Source organism: Cynocephalus volans, chromosome 1, assembly GCF_027409185.1.
Source record: "Cynocephalus volans isolate mCynVol1 chromosome 1, mCynVol1.pri, whole genome shotgun sequence".
NCBI classification, from domain to species: Eukaryota; Metazoa; Chordata; class Mammalia; order Dermoptera; family Cynocephalidae; genus Cynocephalus; species Cynocephalus volans.
This window is the reverse complement of record NC_084460.1, coordinates 33420436-33439858: the sequence shown is the minus strand read 5'-3', so window position 1 is coordinate 33439858 and position 19423 is coordinate 33420436. Positions and strand designations below refer to the sequence as shown.

The window sequence follows — 19423 nt, the reverse complement described above, 5'->3', positions numbered from 1 at the left end:
TATGTTTTTTTAATACAATAAAATATCTTGCCTAATCCCCAAACAACCTGGGAAGTGGCCATTATCATTCTCTTTTCACAGATAGGGAGACTGAGGCATAGAGAGGGTGGAGACTTGCCCAGGTCCCCTGCCAGGAAGCCCCGACACAGCCACGCAAGCAGCGCTGGTGCCAGCAGCTGGGTGCAGGGCGCCTCCGGAGGCCTCTGGCACATATTGAGGGAGACAGCAGTGGAATTACAAATCTAGGGAGATTTAAGGAGAGTGAAAATATTCTGGCACTTGCAGGATTGTGGGAGTTGAGCAGGTTTCCCCAGTAGAATTCCCGCCTCCTCTTCCCACACAGCTGGGCCACAGGGAGTGAGAGAGTGTGGGAGAGAGAGAGGCGACTGTGGGCAAGTGCAGGGAGCCAGGGCCAGGGCGGGGGCCATGGTGGGGAGCCAGGGACCAGAGCAGGCATGTGGGCATTGACGTCTGCAGACACCATTTCTTTTCATCCTCACCTGAACATCCTGCAAAGCCGTTGGGAGGAGCCCATTGCACCAATGGCTAATGCAGCTCAGAGAGGTTGAGTGGGGCCAGGATTTGAACCTGAGTGTCTGACCCCAAAGCCCAGGCATGTACCCATCCCTGCTGCAGACCAGGGGCAGAGAGAGAGGGGAGGAAGCAAAGGAACAGCCACAGGGATAGCGGTTGCCCCAGATCCCCACAGAGGAGCAGCCCCAGACCCACCCACTGAGAAGGAGAAAGAAGAGTGAGACGCAGGGGCAGGCGGGGGTGGGGGGCATCAAGGGTAGAGCCAGGGAGGGCCAGGCATGTGAAAGAAAACAGAGCAGAAAGGACGAGGCAGAGATGAGGGCACCCAAAAGCTGGGTACAGAGACCAACGGGAACGGAGAGACCGAGGCAGACACCCAGGATGCTCCAGAGCAGAGGTTCTGGGGGTGCCCAGTGGGCAGGGGCAGAGGGCACGGTGGTCATGGCCCCACCCCTGCCAGGATCTGGCCTGGGCCAAACCTGGTCCCCACTCAGGACCTAGTGCCTGCCCCCACTCCATCCCTTGCCACCGTACCCAATTGTGTTTGGGAAATCCAAGATTGTGCAGTGAATATGTGAACTCGGGAGTCTGGCTGACCTGGATTTGAATCCCACCTGCACTTCTTCTCGGTGGGCAAGTCTTGGGCAACTCTTTGAGCCTCAGTTTCCTCATCTGTAATATGGGTATTGTGGGGATCCAACAGGATCATGTGTGCCTGTGAATGACTGGCACGCAGTGGGCTCCATAGAGCATTATTATGATGGTGATGGTTAGGCTGTTATTCATGCCACCTCTCACAGGGTGGTCTTGCTCCAGGCCCTTCCTCTCCAAGGCTCCCATCCCCCTTTTCCAGCTGAGAAAAGTGGCCTGGCCTGGACTTTTCAGACACAAGGACTACTCTAGAACCAGAGAATCCTTAGCTGAAGGGATTCTGCCCCACCCCAGGGCCTTTGCACTTACTGTTACCCTGCCTGGGAGGGGATTTAACATGCCCAAAGGCACAGAGCCAGAAAGCAGCAGGGCCAGGATGGGAATTTGGGGGTTCCAGTATCTAGCTGGAGTCCAGTAACTGCTGCCACTGGCTGCCGAGGTGTCTGAGGGGCATAAGGAGACCAGCTGGTGAAGCTCGGGCCCTGTCCCAGAGGCCTACATGCCAGCCGCCAGTCCTCCCCTCACCCCTCAGTCTGCCTGCAGGGAGACCATTATTGTAGCTTTGTTTTGAGCACTATTTCCACTACCACGTGCTCTGGCCGCCGGGCTTCCATTAGAGACCCTTTCCCGGGGCCGATGACAGGCGGCAAACAGCTCCCCAGCGAGCCAGCCGTAATTGCTGCTGCCTCCGAGGCCGGAAATGATTTTTTTAAAACCTCACAAAGCAAAACAGACACTCTGCTGTCTGCTTTCAGCCTTCCCCACCCTAGCCTAGCCAGGAACCAAGCCTGAGAGTTCCAGGAAAGGGGGATTCAGAGAAGATCCCCCTGTCCTCAAGATACCCTTAAAATGCCAGGCTGGGGGAAAACAACGTTTGGGCTCTGCTCCCTTGCTTTGAATGAAGTATGGGGCCCCAGGACTCAGTTTCCTCCTCTGCAAGATGGGCATGTTGAATGGGTGCCCTGCTGCCGGCTGGGGGCATCCTGATGAGGCTCTGACAAGAGAAAACCCAAGAGGCAGGCAAGGTGAGAAGACAGCATGTCAAGCAGGGGGGACTTGGGAGAAGTTCCAGAGGAGGAAAGGAGCCTGGCGTGTTCAAGGACTAGCAAGCAGGCTAGCATACATGTGTGTGCGCAGACACACACACGCCCAATTCCCATCTCCTCCTGCCATCCCTGCATACTGTGGACAGCCCTAGCATCACATGAGCCCACAGACTCGGTGAGGCTCAGCCCAAACTCAGCACCTTCCGGGGAAGCAGCCCCTCCAGCCCCCAAGCCTTCCTTGAACTCCCCCTTTCCACTCCCCACCCAGACACCATCCTGACTATGTGCCTTCCCCACTTGGAAAGCTTCAGGGCTGCCCCCTGTCCTGGAGATGAAAACCAAACCCTGCAGCCTGTTCCCAGAGGCTCCACTGCAGCCTGCTTTTCCAGGTTTGCACACATGACTGACTGTCCAAATGAAGCCCCTGCCAGACCCAGGCAGCCAGGTGCAGCTCTGTACTGGCCTGTGGAGTCCCCTCTCAGCCCTGGTGGTCCCTGGATAGAGGCCCAGAGGAGCCTGCCTCCCCCAGGAAGTCTTCCCTGAGTGTACCAGGACACAGTGACCACCCGAGTCCTAGGTCCTGTTTCCTGGGTTCTTATCTCTGTTTTACTGTCCCCCATCATCTCCCACACCAACCCCTGTTCCCAAGATGCTCATCAAGGACTTGTTGGGAAAAGTGAATGAAGCTTTGTCTCGAGGCAGCCCCAGGTCACAGGAGAGGGCTGCAGGGGAGGGAAAGGACTTTGGGATCCAAGCCCAGCTCTGCCGCAGACTTGCCCCATGTCCTAAGGCCAGCCTCGGCTCCTCTTTGGGCCTCAGTTTCCTCATCAATGAAATGAAGGCTGCTTCCCCTAGGGACCAGAGATGGGCTTTGGGGGCCTCAACAAACCCCTTGAAACTGGGGGCAAAACCATGCAGCATTTTTCTGAGGAAATGATCTGTCATTTTCATCAGATTTTCAAGAAGATTGTGACCTCCAAAAAAATTAGGAAGCACTAGTGTACACAAGCTTCAGTGTTCCTGCCATTTTCACCATTTGGCCATTTATTCATTCATTCACCTGACACCTATTGAGTGCCTGCTCTGTATGGGTGTCATTATGATGTGCGGAATATGTATGTGTAATCCTAAGATGTCATCCGAAGAGAGTTGTGTGTGCGTGTGTGTGTGTGCGTGTGTGTACAGAAAGAGAAAGGGGGGAATGGGTGGTGGAGATGAGGAGAGAGAAAGACAGATATAGCAGATGCAGAAAGAGACAAAGAAATGGAAAGAGAATGAAGGAAAGAGACAGAGAGAAAAAGAGAGAAAGATCTAGAGAGAGGGAGACCCAAAGAGAGACTCAGAGAGAGAGAGAGACCCAGGGAAAAAAAGATCCAGAGGGAGCGGGGCAGGCAGAGCATTTGTCACAGAAGGGCACTGCCGGACCCTAACTGATAGCTCTGAGCAAGGCCCCTTTCCCAGCTCCGGCTCCAGCTCTAACCTTCCAAGTGCTCCCAGAGCCTCTATGTCTCACCTCCCAAGGGCACCAGGGTGGAGAGGGCTGGCAAGGCTGCCATCAAAACAAAGGTTACAGTGCAAAGGGCGCCAGCCCAGCCCCTCCAGCCGGAAAGCTAAGGACCACCCAGGCTTCCTCTCAGCCTGTCTCAGCCCCTCAAACCACACACAGTCACCCACCCAAACACACTCGGTCCAGACACACACTCAGACAAAAACGCCACTCCCCCTGTTCGAAAATCCAGGCAGGGACACACAGGGTCACAGACGTTCCCCCAGGGCCCCGCCACTAACAGCACAGGATTCAGACCCTGGAGCCTAGACTCTCAGACCCGTGTTCTTTCAGCCAGAACAAGGTGTTCCCAGCATTTTGGCATCGCAAACTGCTGAGAATCTGATGAAGCTGGGGCGCTCTCTGGAACAAAGCCCCTGCCCACATGCCTGGTTTGGCAGCTGGGAGCAGGACAGATGAGAGGGTGAAGGGCTCTGGCTTGGAGTCACACAAGCCTGGCTTTGCCATTCAATATGTGTGTGTCCTCATGCAAATCACATCACCCCCTAAGTCTCAGTGTCCTCATCTGTACAATGGGTGGGTGAGGATTGAATGAGAGGAGCAGGGGAAGCCATAGGCAGAGGACATGCTTGGTGAGCACTGGCTAGTGTTTGGGTTCACAGACCCCTGAAGGCCACTGTGTCAAGTACCACGTGAAATTCCAACACTTTCACCAGCTCCATCCTCACCTGCTGATTGTAGGACAAAAGAGGGGGCTTAGGAGGTTGCAGATGGATGAAATCTAGAGACTTAGAGCTTAGGCAAACTCGTTATTGTTAAAGTGCAGAGACTGAGGCCCAGACAGGGGCAGGGACCTGCCAAGTCACCCAGTAAAGCAGGGGCAGAGGGAAGGTGGACAAAAAACCCCTCCCACCACTTTGGCACTTTAACTCACAGGTGAAGTGAAGTCCCCAAAGAGCCAGTGCTCCCACCCCTCAACACAGGGGACAGAGAAGGCCCCTTCCCTGCCATGTCCCCTGTTTAGAGCCAGGCATCCTCGGAGCTGGGAGCCCCACCCACCTGGGCCCTTGTGCCAGCACCATCACTAAAGTGCTGTGTGACAGATCTTTTTTACCCGCCCACTGTGTTCTGGCTTCTTTGCCCACTTCACCAGTCAGCTCCTTTGGGAAATAAGGCAGAAATCCCCTCTACAACATCCTCAACAGGTTGGACCCACCCTGCACACCTTCTGTGACAGGGCACTCACTACTGGGTACTCTCACTGTCCCAGGGGTGAGTGCCCTTCTCCAAGTCGAACATCATTTCTGCTTCTTAAATCTTATCACAATTTATACTTATATATGCTTTATGAGTGTAATTGTCTGTCTCCTCCGTTACACTGAGAACTCTAACAGAGCAAGACCCTTATCTGTCTTCTTCATTGACATGTCTCCAGTGGCCAAGATAGCCTGGCACATGGCAGGTGCTCAACTGATATTTGCTGAGTGAATGAAAGAATGAATGAATGACCACATTTCTAATCCATGGCAGCAGCCCTATTAGGCCAGTATTTCCAGTATGAAGAGAATGGAGTATGAGGTTGAGAGGGCAGCCTATGAGTCAACCCATCCCCATACCCCATGGGTCCCCATGGACAGGCTTATATGCCACCCATACTGTTATGTTCTTAATGTTTTTCTATAAACTAACCACTATTTTTTAATACATCTCGTAGTCTCATCCTAAGCAGTAATATCTGTGAAATCACAGTTTTGATGTGCTGGTTATATTTTTCTAGTACACATTTTTTAAAAAATGCATAACTATTAAAATTTAAGAGGTTTGTCTGTGTTCTGCCTCAAATCATCTCTCAGGTAGGACCCAATCTTGCTGAGGGCCCTTGAAGGGGGTTTAAACTGGGGATGGTGGAGCTGAGTCCCAGAAACTCCTCTGATGGGTTTGAGGAAGGGGATGGAGGCACAGCTGTGGGAGGGGGACCTGGAGGAACAGCGGCCCCATCTGCCTCCCCACCTCCACCCAACTTCTCCACAGCAGCGGGCACCAGAAACAGCCAGTTGGGTGGGCTCTGGATCCCAGTGTCACCAGCTGGTAGAGGGTGGATTTCTTCCCCCAGTTCAACCACTGCCTCTATTTTGGGTGGAAGAATTTCACTGTGGTCGGGGGAGGAGGGCACGGCCTTGGACCCCATTACCCTCATGGCAGCAGCATCTGAATATGCACCCCAAGGGGCCAGGCCTGGGTCCACCCTCTGCAAGGTGAAATCAGCTTTACCCACCCCAGGATGCCCTTGCTGTGGTCAGCAGAGATGAAGAGAGGCTCCAATTTTGTGATTATTTTTTTACTACATATATGGATTCCTTATGAAATAAAAATTATTTGAATGTTTAAAAATATATTAACTTGGAATGAGCAAAAGTTTAAGAATTTGGGCCTCAGACCCTGCCTTGTCCCTCTGCTGTCCATTCACTTATTCCCTGCCACCTCCCTGGGCTGGGCATTGCACTGGGTCCCAGGACACAAGGGGATCTGTGTGCCCAGCAGACCCCAAACTCCTTGCAGGGCTGAGAGACTCTTCCCACAACCCCACCAACAACTGGTTTGTCCCTCAAGTCCAAGGCAATGGCCAAGCACCTGGAAGTGGGCTTGTTTCATACCACCTCTGCCCTCTTCTTTCTGACTCCTACCTCTGGCGAGGGCACCCATGTCACTGTTCACACCATGTACCTCCTCTCTCTTCACCCTCTTTCTCTACCTTGAGGGAAGCTGGAGGGTCACTTAGGCAGGACTGTGCTCTGGGGGTCATCGCTTCCACTGTTGCACACACTGCTGGGTGTGAAACATGGAGGCCACCATCCTCTTCCACCATGGGGCCATGATTTGAGGCCCAGCTCTGTCTTCCCTCCCTGTGCCCTCCCTGTGTGACATTGGGCCTTTCCCTCCTCCTTCCTGGGACTCAACAGCATTTGTGAGCACCGGCCCTGGAGCCAGACTCCTGGGTTCAGATCCAGCCTCCCACACTTGGTAGGGGTGTGACCTTGCATAAGCCTTTTAACCTCACCGAGTCTCATTTTTCTCATCTATACATTGGGCTTGGGACAGTCCCCTCCTCTTACAGTTCTTGTAAGGATCAAATGCGATATTACCATCTAAGGCCCTGGCATGACACTCGATAAGCATTTGCTTCCATTTATTAATTTCTCCCTTTATACAGAGTTGAAAGAAGTGATCCCAAAAGCCAAGTAGCTACCTCCTGGGCAATTTGGGGCCAATTCCCCCTTGCCCTGGACCTCGGTCTTCTCATGCGCAAGAGAGGAGGTTGAAGGAGATGATCCAAAGGGGCTTTAACAATTCATTCCAAGGACTCCATCTCCTGCCCCAGCGGCGGGTGGGTCAGAACGGACCACTCACCTGTCTCCCCCTCACCCTGCCTGCTTGTTTGCTATGGGGAGACTTCACCCACCACCCTTGCTGTGGCTGTGGCAAGGAGCAGAATTCCCCGAGTCCTGCCAGCTGCCTGTGGCTCCCCTTGTTTGGGGAAAAGGCCCGCAGGAGCTGTTGATGGGCGAGGTGTCAAAACCAATTGGTGTGAAGGACTTGGGGAAAACCTCTTGTGAGGGCCAATTCCCCATAGGACGCCAGGAAACCCTCAGCCCAAGGCAGAGTGTTTACGGGCGTAATTGATAGAATAATCACCAACGCCCGAGACAAAGGCGAACACATTTTTAACATCATAACCTTCCGAAGACAGGACTCAATTTTCTCCATCTTCCAGCCACCAAACTAGCCGGCTTATTGATAGTGAGATACCAACAGTTCAGTAAAGAATGCAAGGAAGCCAGGGTCATTTTTCAGTGCACAGGCTGGTTGCCAAATGGCCCAGTGCCCCCTCCCTCCCCCAGCGCCCTGCTGCTCCCTCCTGGCAACAGAGAGAACCTCAGGACAGTGAATCACTCGGTGGACGAATCGCCAGGCCAAGCCAGGATCTTTGTCTGCATTGGGGTGTATTAATAATTGAAGGCGCTGGCCTAGGGGTGTGTGTGTGTCAGGGTGGGGGCGGGAGAATGGATGTTTGCTGCAGTGTGAGGCTTCCTAGGGCTCCTATCAGGGTTCATATACCTGCCCCAGTCTGGACCTCTCCTTCCCTTGTGAAACCAAACCAAACCAGCTCCTAGCACCAATTTCCTATCCCTACATCTCCCAGCAGGTATGGGTAATACTTAAGGCAGTGGCTTCCGAATTCCAGGCTGCACGGGAATCATCTGGGGAGTTTATTCAAATGTAGATTCCAGAGTCCCATCAATAACTGTTTTGGCCAGTGGGTTTGGGGGTACTCTGGGATCTGCGTTATGACAAATTCTCTGGGGGACTCTGAGGCTGGGGGTCTGCAAAGATCCTCACAAATATCTTGCCTTCCAGACCCCTGCCCTGGACAAGATTACGAAAGAGTAGTGGATAAGGAACCTAGTCCAACTGCCTGTTTCTAACTCACAGGTGGCTTCAGCAATATCCCATCACCTTGATGAGCCACTGGTTCCCCTGGGTGGAATCCGCTGCTTTACTGGTTCTCTGGGAAGCTGGAAGGGGCACACTCGGGTTAGGGCTATGCAGAGGAAGTTTTGTCACCTGACTGGGCCAAGCCTGCCTCAAGGCTGTCCTAGAAGAGGCAGGCCCAGAACTGCCAGGTACACCTTCATTCTAAACACAGCTCTCTAGCTCTCTGTACAGACCCAGTCACTTCGGACAAGGCATTGGCCCTCTCTGAACCTCAGTTTCCTCATATGTCCAACACCAGCCTTGCATATTGATGTCAGCCTGAGTGGGTTAACACTGGCAAGGGGCTGGGCAGCACCTAGCACACAGTAGGCATTTCATAAATGTCAGCTCCTTTTCCTCCCAGCCCTGCTACACCCATGGCAATGACCTACGCTTGCCAATAAGGAAAAATCAAAACAGCTGCCATTTATTGAGCGCCTACTAGGTGCAGACACTAACCATCACCACCCCACCTCCCAATTTCTGAAGCCTCATTGAGAACCACGCACCATTTGCTCCCCGTTCACTCTTCACGCCTTTAAAAAGCCCTCTTTGAAGTGAGCTGAGTGGCATTGGAGGGAGATGGGAAGTGAGACAGATGTCCTTGCTGACCCATCTTACCGCAGCCTCTCCCTGTGACAAGCCCAGGGCAGGCAGGTGGAAGGCGCTAGCCTGGCCCCTGGACTGGGCTCAGATGTAGCTAGAGGGGTGAGCAGCCACCAAATAGTTGGAGTCAGTGAGCCCCTCCCCAGGAACCCTGGCTTCCAGGCCCCCAGCCCCCACCCCTAGACATACAGAGACACCTTGCCGACCCAGCCACATTTCCTGAATCAGCTGAGGACACATGGAGCCCAGGAATAATGAAATGATCAGGCTCCAATCTGCTAAACAGCAATTTCTGAGCTTTTTCAGCACACACAGCTTTTATCAAATTGGTATTCTCCTCCTGAACACAAATGGCTTATTAGACATGACCCACTTATTCGCCACGTCTCACTATCATTAATAACAGTTTCTTTTTGTGATTAAGTGAGTGGCTCCAAACCCTTTCTGTGGTGGCGGGCGCTTGGCCCAGCATAGGGGCAGCTGTGGGGGCTCCTAGGCAGCCACTACTTGGTGACTTTGAATGTGGAAATGTCAGGAGAAGTCAGGCTGGCCCCTGCAGAGCAGCCTGGACTCCTTGTTTCTTCAGGGGCAGAAGGAGCCCCAGAGGGGAAACTTACTTGCTGAGAGCCACACAAGGGGTCAGAGAGAGAAGCCAGGTTCCCCAGCAGCCAGTGCTGTCCCCTGAGCATCTGGCCTCCCCTGGGCCTTAGCTGGACCTGTCCAGGGTGCGGATGGAGATTCCAGCTGGTGGGGCAGAGCTGTACCCCTCAGCATGCCTGGCACCAGGGGGCAGGCAGAGGCTATCACACAAAGGACAGACCCTGCTTCCCTATGGGGGGCTACCTTGGGGTCTCAGGAATGACAGAGTGGCAACCAAATCCCTGGGGTCCGGTGCCTGGTGACTGAAAACCTCAGAGCCCCAGTCCTCATACCTCCTGGGACCACAAACTCAGGGAAGCCCTTCCTTGGAAAACCTTCCTAGCGTAAGTTCCAATTGTGCCAAGGAATTGAATAGAGTAGGGGAGAAGGAGGAATTCCCAGTTTTCCTTGAATGGGAGGAATCAAACAGGGAGAGAAATGTCCTGGAAAAAGAGTTGTCTTCGCCCAATGGACCCTGGGGCTTGTCCTAGCTCAGCTACTCTCACTGCGTGACCTTGGGCAACTCCCTTCACCTCTCTGAGCCACCCTAGTTTCTCCATCTGTAAGTTGAGGATCAAAATAACCCTTTCCCTATTTACCATCACTCCAGCCAGGTGGGTAGAAATAGGGAAAGGATAGGAAGAGTGCATAAATGATACACAGAGCAGTTCCTATCAAACATGGCGAGGCAGAAGGGTGCAGACAGTCGTGGCTCCCAAAAACCAGAGACCCCAAGAAGGGCTTGAGAAGCCCCCTTCCCCTCTGGAGCAATCTCACTCATGCATCACCACCCAGTAAAGCCTTCCCTGATTACCTATCGTCCCCCCAAGCACTCACCCCTCACTCATTCCCATCAGAATAAATCACTCAGTTCTTTGCCCTTTGTGCCAACTGCCCCCCAGCCCTGGGCACACAGTGCCCAGCACTGGTGCTGCAGCCTCCCCCACAAGACTGGAAGCCTGTGCAGGGAAGGGGTGGATGGACGAAAGGTCTCTTGGGTTTCATCTATGTCCTGGCCCCCATACCACAGCCTGGCTCACAGGGGGCAGGGCGACCCCCCACAGCTGCCAGCCTCAGAAGATCCAACTCTGCTGCCAACTTGGGCTCCTCTGGGGCTAGGAGCTTCTGACACTCAGGCAACTGGTGCTGGGAATGCTTCCTTGCTCCCCGGCTCCCACAGTGGCTGGAGTTGAGATTTCCCACATTTCAATCCTCTGGGGCCAAGGATCAGGATGGGGGGATACCTTTTGGGATGATGGCAGGGGCTTCCTGCCTACCCCCCAGAGGCGGACAAAAGCACCTGGCACTCCTTTCCCACTCCCATGCCTCTGGCTGGAAGCAGCGATCACAACTATTCCAGTGTCTTTGAGGGGCTCCCACCAAGCCTTCATCCCTGGGATGCTACCCACCCACAGGGGAGGCTGCAGCCTCAGGCCACCAGTTCTCAAGAGACAGGGTCTCCCACCTCCCAGGACCAAGGGCAGCTGAGGGTTAAACCCACCAAGGGGAGAGGCAGATGGGCAGAGTGGAGTGGGTGTGCAAAGTGTGTTCACAAGTGTGTGTGTCCATGTGTCTGCAGGCGTGCAGGCAAGAGTTGTAGCAAAGCGTGTGGGCCTGGGTGCCAGCTGACAGGGTGTGAGCCCACCAGCGCACTGCCCGCTGTGGTAGCGTGGTGGGCGAAGTGTGTGTTTATGCGTGAGGAGGGGATCTGAGGTGTGTGGAGATGCGTGAGGGTAGGAATTGTATGAGACAGCAGGGAGTGTGGCTCCGAGTGTGTCCGTGGCTGTGAATACGTGTGGTAGTGGAGGTGCGCGTTATCTGTGCGAGTTGGCACGGGGGGGGGGGGTCTCCGCGGGAGGGGAACGGGGTGCGCACCGGTGCCCGCTCCTCCGCAGGGCTGGCCAGGGTGCCAGGGCGGGTCCAGGGCCCCGGCAGGGGGCGCCCCAGGACTCCCGCCATGGCCAGAGCGGGTTCGAGCCCCGGGGCAGCCAAGTTGGAGCGGCGCAGCCCGGGGTGGGGTTGGGTGGGGAAGTCCGTGAGGGCGACGAGCGAACTTACCGTGGCCGGAGACGTGGTTGTCCCAGGGCGCGTGGCCGGCGGACCGCGTGGCGCCGCCGAGTTGCAGGAAAAGTGCCAGGTAGTGGAGGGCGCCCAGCGCCACCGCGAGCGGGGCCCCCATGGTGCGCGCTCGGGCCGGGGACGCCGCCGCCTCACATCGGGGCTCAGGCGACCGTAGACCCAGCGCCCGCCGTCCCCTGCCCCGTACGGCCTGGCTGCCCGGCTCCGGCCGCTGCCTCTCGCTCGCTGGCCCCGGCCCCGGCCCCGGTCCCGGCCCTCGCCCGGCTCCGGCCCAACCCCGGCTGCGGGTAGCGAGCGGACGCCCAGCCCGCCGCCTCCGACTGCGGGACTCTTCCCTTCCGCGGAAGGCCACTGCGCTCGGCGCGGACGCCGCACCCTCCGCTCACTCCCCCCGCCCGCCCAGAGGAGGCGGCGGCGGAGGGATCTGCCGCTTGATTTATCATCAAAGTTTTGCCCAGGCTGGGATTTTTAAAGCGGTACCCGCAACTTTTCCCCCGCCCGAGAGCGGGGGTGGGGGCGGGATGGGGTGGAGGAAGCCACCCCGGGGACCCGCTTCCCGCAAAGCATAACACAGCGGGCTTCACAGACAGAGACTCTCCAGCAGGGATAAGGAGGAAAACCAACCCATCTGCCGCCAGACCCAGCGCGCTCAGAGGGACTCCCCAACTTGGCTGGCAGGGCGGTGCCGGGGCAGGGGGCAGGTGGGGTGGAGGTGAGGAGAGGTGGAGCAGAAACCTGGGCTGGGACCAGGAGACCTGGTGATAGCTCTGCTGCAGCCTTTGGTTCCCTGTGTGATCATGTCCGAGTGTCTACCTCTGTCTGAGCCTCAAGGTCTTATGTGAGAAATGCGGATACTAAGGGCTACCTTCCGGGGTCGTGGTGAGGATTTGCGGAATTGTGTATGTAGAGCGTTTAGCGTAATGTCGCCTACGTGGTAGGAGATCAATGGCTATTACTGCTGCTGTTCCCCTCTCTGGGGCTCAGTTTTCGCGTCTGTGTAATGGGAGTGAGGCAGGGCAGTTGATGGGCTCCTTCTAGCTTAGAGATGCTGGGCCTTACACGGTGGATTGGATCGCCCCCTTCTGGACCAATGAGCCTAGAGAGCGTGTGTGTGTGTGTGTGTGTGTGTGTGTGTGTGTGTGTGTGTGTGTGCCTGTGTGTGTGTGCGTGTGTGTCGGGGGAGGGGTGGGGTGTGGAGCCACTCGCATTCCCAAGAGCAGGAATGCAGCGAGATGCTCCGATTTCTTCCCTGACCGTTTTACTGGGGCTGTGGGGACAGGCCGTCATTACAGACAGGAGGGTGGACCTGTGGCCCCATTTAAAAGATGAGGAAGCTCCTTAAATCAGACAAGCAGCTTCTCCGAGATCTCACAGCGAGTCTAGGCGAGGCCGCTGACTCCCGGGTAGGGTCCCTCGTGCTCTCACTTTGCCCTCCCAGGCCTCGTTCCCAGCAGGCCTTGTCTGCCGCGGTGTCAGCACCACGGAGGATGACAGCGCCTAACCCCGACGCCCACTTTTTCGGCACCACAAACAGCGCCTCAGGGGGCTCTTTGATGCAAGGGTTGAGTCCCGTGGACACACCCTCCGATTTTCGCCCCCTTCCCCGCCGAACAGGGTCGGCACCGCAGACGGCCCACTGCCTGCTCCAGAACACAGGCGAACCCGGCATCCAGCATTGAGGACAGCGCCCTGAGTTCGAGAACGAGGTCAGAGCCGGAGGGACACACCCCCCTCGACGTCTTTACTGTGTCTTCGCATTCCCCCTTCCAGTGTTATGGCGGGTAACACACCGGATGGGTCCCGCCGTCGCCAGTAACAATCCAATCCTTTCAAAACTAAGGACAGCCCCCCACCCCGAAGTGTCGCACACTTACAAACACTGCGTTTCAACACCACTGACAGCCCCCACTGGACGGGGGCCCAGACGCGCTTCTTTCAGCACCGCGGACAGATCCCCGGCGTCGTCCCGGCTCCTTCTGGGACCACTCACTGGAGGAAGGGGCCATTTCTTGCCTGATTAACTCATATCTCACTTTCTTCTCACACAGAGGTGGTGTTTAGGCTATCCTGGGATGACCAGGAGCCTTGGACTCTACAAAAGCATTTTCTCGTTCATTAATTCACTTGAGCCTCTCTCCCAACGAAAGGGGCACTATTGCTCCCATCACACAAATGAGAACGCTGAGAATCTTCGAAATCACGTAGCAGCTCCAGGACTGAAACCCATGACTCTTTCAACCCCGGCCTGATGCCTTTTCAGGAGACTGTGGTGACAGAACTGGGCTCAAACCTAGGGCTTTCTCTTCCTAAACCACAGATCTGAGGGAGGGGGCACAGGCCAGGGGAGAAGAGCAGAGAGGAGATTAGAAGAGAGGAGTAAACTTGGGGGCTGCAGAGGAAGGCGGCCAAGGCAGGACAATAGCACATTGCTGCTCTGCCACTAAGCCACTGGCTGACCTTCAGGAATCCTTTCTCCTGGCAGTCTGGAACAAGGTCAAACCTAGTAACCTCTAAGGTTCCTTAAAGGAGACCTCCAGGGATGGTATGTCTTTGAAAAGGCTCATGATACAATGGCTCTGCTCAAAACCCTCAGATGGCCATGTTTATTTGAGAAATCCTGACTTCTCTAGTTTGCATTCCAGATCCCAGCTGCACCTCCTGCATATGCCCTCTGTTCTAGCCACTGTTCCCTCCCTGAGCATGCCTTAGCTCCATGACATCCTCACCTTTCCCCACACTTTTGCTGTGCTTGTACACCTTCTCCCATGTCTAGCTGAGTCCCTCACTGGCCAAAGTCCATCCTGAATCCCCCACAGAAAGAAATGTCTGCTGCCTTCTCCCAGCCCCTGGGCCTCTCTTAGCCCATCACTGTATACCCAGCATTGTGCTAAAAACTTCAATTATCCCATTTAATCCTCAAAACAACCAAACCAATTAGGGTAGGGTAGTGTGGTTGGAAGTGTGTACACTAGAGCAATACTCTATGAGTTTTGGATACTGCTCATTGTGAATTGTGTGATCTTTGACAAGTTGCTTAGCCTTTCTGTGCCTCAGTTTCCTCAAGTGTAAAGTAAGGATAATAATATCTCCTTCACAAGATTATTGTGAGAATTAAATGAGTTGCTACATGGAAAGCTTTTAGAAAAGTGCCTGGCACATAATAAATACATGATACATGTTGACTATTGTTGTTGTTGTTGTTGTTGTGTTGTCTACAGATAAAGAAACAGAAGCTCAGAAAGGTTCAGTATCTTGCCCAATATCACACAGCTCGGTAGAGCCTTGATATGTTTGATTGTAGAGTCCATGCTCTCAGGCCTAATGCCTGAGCACATCTAGTTTAACCCACCCTCTTGGCATCTTAGGACACTAAGACCCAGAGAGGGTGACTGACTTCCTCAGAGTCACACAGCCAACCATGATAAATTAGATCCAGGTCTTATCTCCCAGCTCAGGGCTCTTCCACTATACTTTACTGTCCCATTTGTATTTCCTCCAGCACCTAAACTGCACTTTACAGTTTACAAATCACATTCACATCCATGATCTCATATAATTCACATGACAATCCCTGAGACCACTATCATTACCTTCCTTCTTTTACAGATGAGGAAATTGAAGCTCAGAGAGAGAAAGTAACCTGCACAAGGTTGCACAGTGAGTAAGGGCAGGGGCCGGATGTGAATAAACAAATCCCCAGCCCATACTCCTCCCCTGTCTAACTCTGTCCCTTGTCTGCCTCACCAATCCAAATGCAAACTGCAGGCATTGTGGAAACCCAGAGCCCAGGAAATAGTCTCTAGGAATTCACTAGGGTGAATGACACTTGTCACTCATCTCACTCTGGGGATGCTTCAAGAGATAGTAAGCCTCCCATCCCTGGAGGCAAATAAACAAGCATCTAGTGGTCACGTGGGACATGAGGCAACTATCACTACTACTTCCATTACACAAATGGAGCTGAGAGGTGAACATCATGTCAAGTATTTCAGCTGGGAAAGATGATTTTTTAAAAGTTCCCCCAAGCAAGGGATCTTGCCCCACCCCCTAGCTCTGGGCCAAGCTCCCTGGAGAGTTTCCCCCTCTCCCTTGACTCGGGGAGGCCACCCTCCCTCCCCTCCTTGAGAGGTGTCACTTGAGCACTGTGGCTCTGTCAGTGGTAACAGCCGTAAGATTTGTCCTTTTAATCCAGAATCAATAACAAATTTCATTTAAAAATAAATTAAACCAGGCGTTGGAAATCATTCACCGTGTGGGCCAGGGCCCGATACAGCGCCGTCTAAATGGCTTCCTTTCGCTCATCTATCAATGCCAAGAGGGGGGAAATACCTAAGCTGCCTGATTCATGGAGAAACTACTTAAATGTATCAGCCCCTAACAATGAGCAATGTAAGCCCGGGGTTGCACCTTTTAACACACCAATAACATGTGGAGCGAGGCTTCATGAGAGCTTATCAGAGACCCCACGGTCACTGGCTTCAAGGGAACCCATTTATAAGGGGGAACAATGGCTTCAGTATGTAGCCGCCTAATTTCCAGAATGCATTACTGAGCTCTAAGGAGCAATGGAATTCCATTAAAGTCTTATCTGCCACGGGAGGGCATGAAACCGGTGGGGAAATCCAGACTCGGCATAGACATGCCCAGAAAGCACCAGAGCTGACCTTAGGAGGTGGGTGAACAAGCCCAGAAGGCGGGGTGGAGGTGGCAGGCTGGGCCCTGGATGTGTGAAAATATGTGTGTTAATAGAGCTCCGGTTTCCAGCGATTACGTTTACATCAGCGAATAAAACTTGGCAATAAAACATCGGAGCTGAGTCTCAGACAGCATTTCCTTTTACAGCCCGGTGTATTTCACTCATTATAACAGGAGGCAGGGAGCTCGAGGTGTCCCCATTTCTCCCCCTTTAATTAAATTTCCTAAATCACTGCCCAAAATTTGGATAGAGCGAAAGACTTACAGCTCCGCTAATCGCCACGGAGGCTCTCACCCCATTGCTGTGGTGGCTCTGACTGTACCAGATTCCAATATTATTAAAATGAAATACTATGGGCATTGCCTTCCAGGGCTCTGGTTTGTCAAAGAAGATGCAGCCTCTGGAGAGAAATTGGCCCGGGGTCAAGAAAGAGGTCTGAGTTCCAGGATTGGCTTTGTCATCACCTCCCTGTGTGACCTTGACCAAGTTACTTCTCTCTGAGCCTCACGACTTCCCTTTTCCCTGAAACATCCATATTGAGGCTCTTGGAACTGATTTGGGGCTGGGTCTGTCCTTGGATGCATACCAGGTTGACTTGGGGAGAAGTTTTGAAAAATATTAATGCCCAGGCCACACCACAGAGATTCTAACATAATTGGTGTGGGTTGAGGTCTGGGTATGGAGCTTTTTAAAAATTCCTCAGGTGACTCCAGTGTACATCCAGGATTGCACACCACTGGTCCAGACACAGAGTTATGAGATTTTAGTGGACTTTAGGATCTCTGGGGAGGCTGGCTGTGCTTGCAGAGGCCCAGGCCCACCCCTGGGAATTCTCTTGCAGTCTGGCTGGGGGGTATGTGGGAATCTGCCCACTCACCAAGCATCTGAGGGGTGTCTCATGCAGGGATCCAGTGGGCCACAGTGAGGATTCCAACAGGGGTGGGGAGGCAGGGGGTCCTACTCTTCCGTTACTTGAATTGGACCCAGCCAGGCTCTTGGGATGAGGGAGCCACTCTGCCCCAGCTGTCTTTTGACAGGCAGCACAAGGGGCCCAGCTGTGACCTCTCACCCAGGTCTGGTGGACCTCCTCTCCCCTTATGACTGATTTCCTTATCCATTCTCCTCAAAGCATAACCTCTACAGTAAGACCATGTCATATGAGCCTCCAAATTCTGACCCTTCTGCCCACGGAGGGGCAGGTCCTCCATCCAGATGGATTCTGAGCCTTTTTTGTACTCTGTCTCCCCCATAGCTTATGGGCCTCCTAGGAAGGCCCTTCCAGCCTGAGGGCCAGGCCTAGGCCAGGTGTCATCCAGCCCAGCTCCTGCCTCTGCCAAGCTAGTAACTCCAGGAAGACCTGAGAGGCTTCTCCGATGTTTCTATTCTGGATTTCATTCTGGATGGCCCACATAGGGTGGAGACTTCATCTAAAACCTAAAATCTAAAGTAGCTCTATTTTTTTACCAGAGAAAGGTCATTAAAGTTCAACCACCATTGTACCCATTGTATAGATGGGGGAACTGAGGCCTAGAGAGGGGTGGTGAGAAATTAGGATTGCACAGGGAGGGAACGGCAGAGCTAGGCTGAGGACCCAGGTCTCCTGACTCCAGGCTGGGGTCTTTCCTCCACATGTCACTGCCTGAGGAAGGCAGACAGGATCCAGCGTCACCTCTGCAGCCAAGCAGTTACTCCAAAGACATCCAGCTCTGGGACTTCCCAAAGGGGGCACCTCTCCAAAGCCTAAAGAACCCCTTGTCTGAGTCTGCTCAAGCTACCATAACAAAATAATACAGACTGGGTGGCTTAAACAACAGGAATGTAATTCTCACAATTCTGGAGGCTGAGAAGTTCAAAATCAAGTTCAAAATCTGCCAGCAAGGTAGATTTCATTCTGAGGCCTTTTCTCTTGACTTGGAGGTGGCTGCTATCTCACTGTGTGCTCACATGATTTCTTTGCAGAAGGAGAGGGTGGGAGAGGGAGGGAGAGAAGAGAGAGAGAGTTCTCTGGTATCTCTTCTTCTAAGGTTACTAATCCTATCAGTGCCCCACAATTATGACCTTCTTTAATTACTTCCTTACTCCAAATACAGCCACACTGGGAGTTAGGGCTTCAACGTATGAATTGGGGGGTGGGGGGGACACATTCAGTACATAGCATCCCTCGAGGCCTTGGTTCTCAGATTTGAACCCAAGCTCATAAATTGCACTCTATCAAGGCCAGTAAGAAGTACACATGGCGTGTATCTGTGTCGTCCCAGCAAGGAGCCTAATGACAATCCCCATCAAAGGTAATTATTTGCGTCAGGGAGGGGAGCTGCTAGGGCCCTTCGCCCTGCAAGCCTGGTGCTTATTAAACACGGCAGGATAGCAGGGTCCCTGCCAATTACAAGGCCCTGCTTGTAGAAGTGTTTTGAAACTCCTGAACCAACTTTAATGGCGTGGTTAATGCCAGTCTAAATATTCCATGGTTGTTAGTAATTAGCTAGACCAATGCTGTCCAAGGGAAGTAAAATGCGAGCCACATGCACAGTTTTTTACTTGCTAGGAGCCATATTTATAAAAAAGTGGAAAGAAACAGGTAAAATTAACTTTAATGATACATTCTATTTAACCCAATATGTCAAAAATATTATTATTTCAACATATAATCAATATAAAATGTTATTAATGAGATATTTTACATTCCTTTTTATATATCAAGTCATCAAAATCTGGGGTCTATTTTACACTTACGGCACATCTCAACCTGGACTAGCCACATGTCCAGTGCTCAGTAGCCGCGGAGAGCTCACAGCTACCGCAGCAGATAGTGCAGAGCTAGGCCACGGTAAGGGGAGGCTTGGGGCTAGCATCTCCGTGGATCCCACACAGGGGAGAGGAGTGGGTATCTAATGAGCACTTACTGTGTGCAGGTCTGGGTTTGCTTCTTCTGGAACCTCTCCAACCACAGAGAGCCCAACACCTCCAGGGGCAGCTCCTTGCTAGTCTGAAGGGCACTGTCCCTTAGAGAGGGCAAGCCCTGGGCTTGAGATGCAGCTCTGCCATTTTCACACTGTATGGCTTTGGGCAAGTCACTTAAGTCTTCTGAGTCTCAGTTTCCTCGTCTGTAAAAGGGGGGGATAAAAGAGCCAG

General features: G+C 53.4%; 1 protein-coding gene across 1 annotated transcript in view; it reads right to left on the bottom strand.

Annotated features, from left to right (window-relative positions):
• VSTM2L (V-set and transmembrane domain containing 2 like) overlaps window positions 1-11875 on the bottom strand; it is a 36162-nt gene extending 24287 nt beyond the window's left edge. Inside the window, exon 1 of the mRNA XM_063076253.1 lies at window positions 11575-11875. Within this exon, the coding sequence (XP_062932323.1) occupies window positions 11575-11695 (121 nt within the window). The 5' untranslated portion in view covers window positions 11696-11875. The remainder of the gene's footprint in view (window positions 1-11574) is intronic.
• Window positions 11876-19423: the final 7548 nt, after the last annotated feature.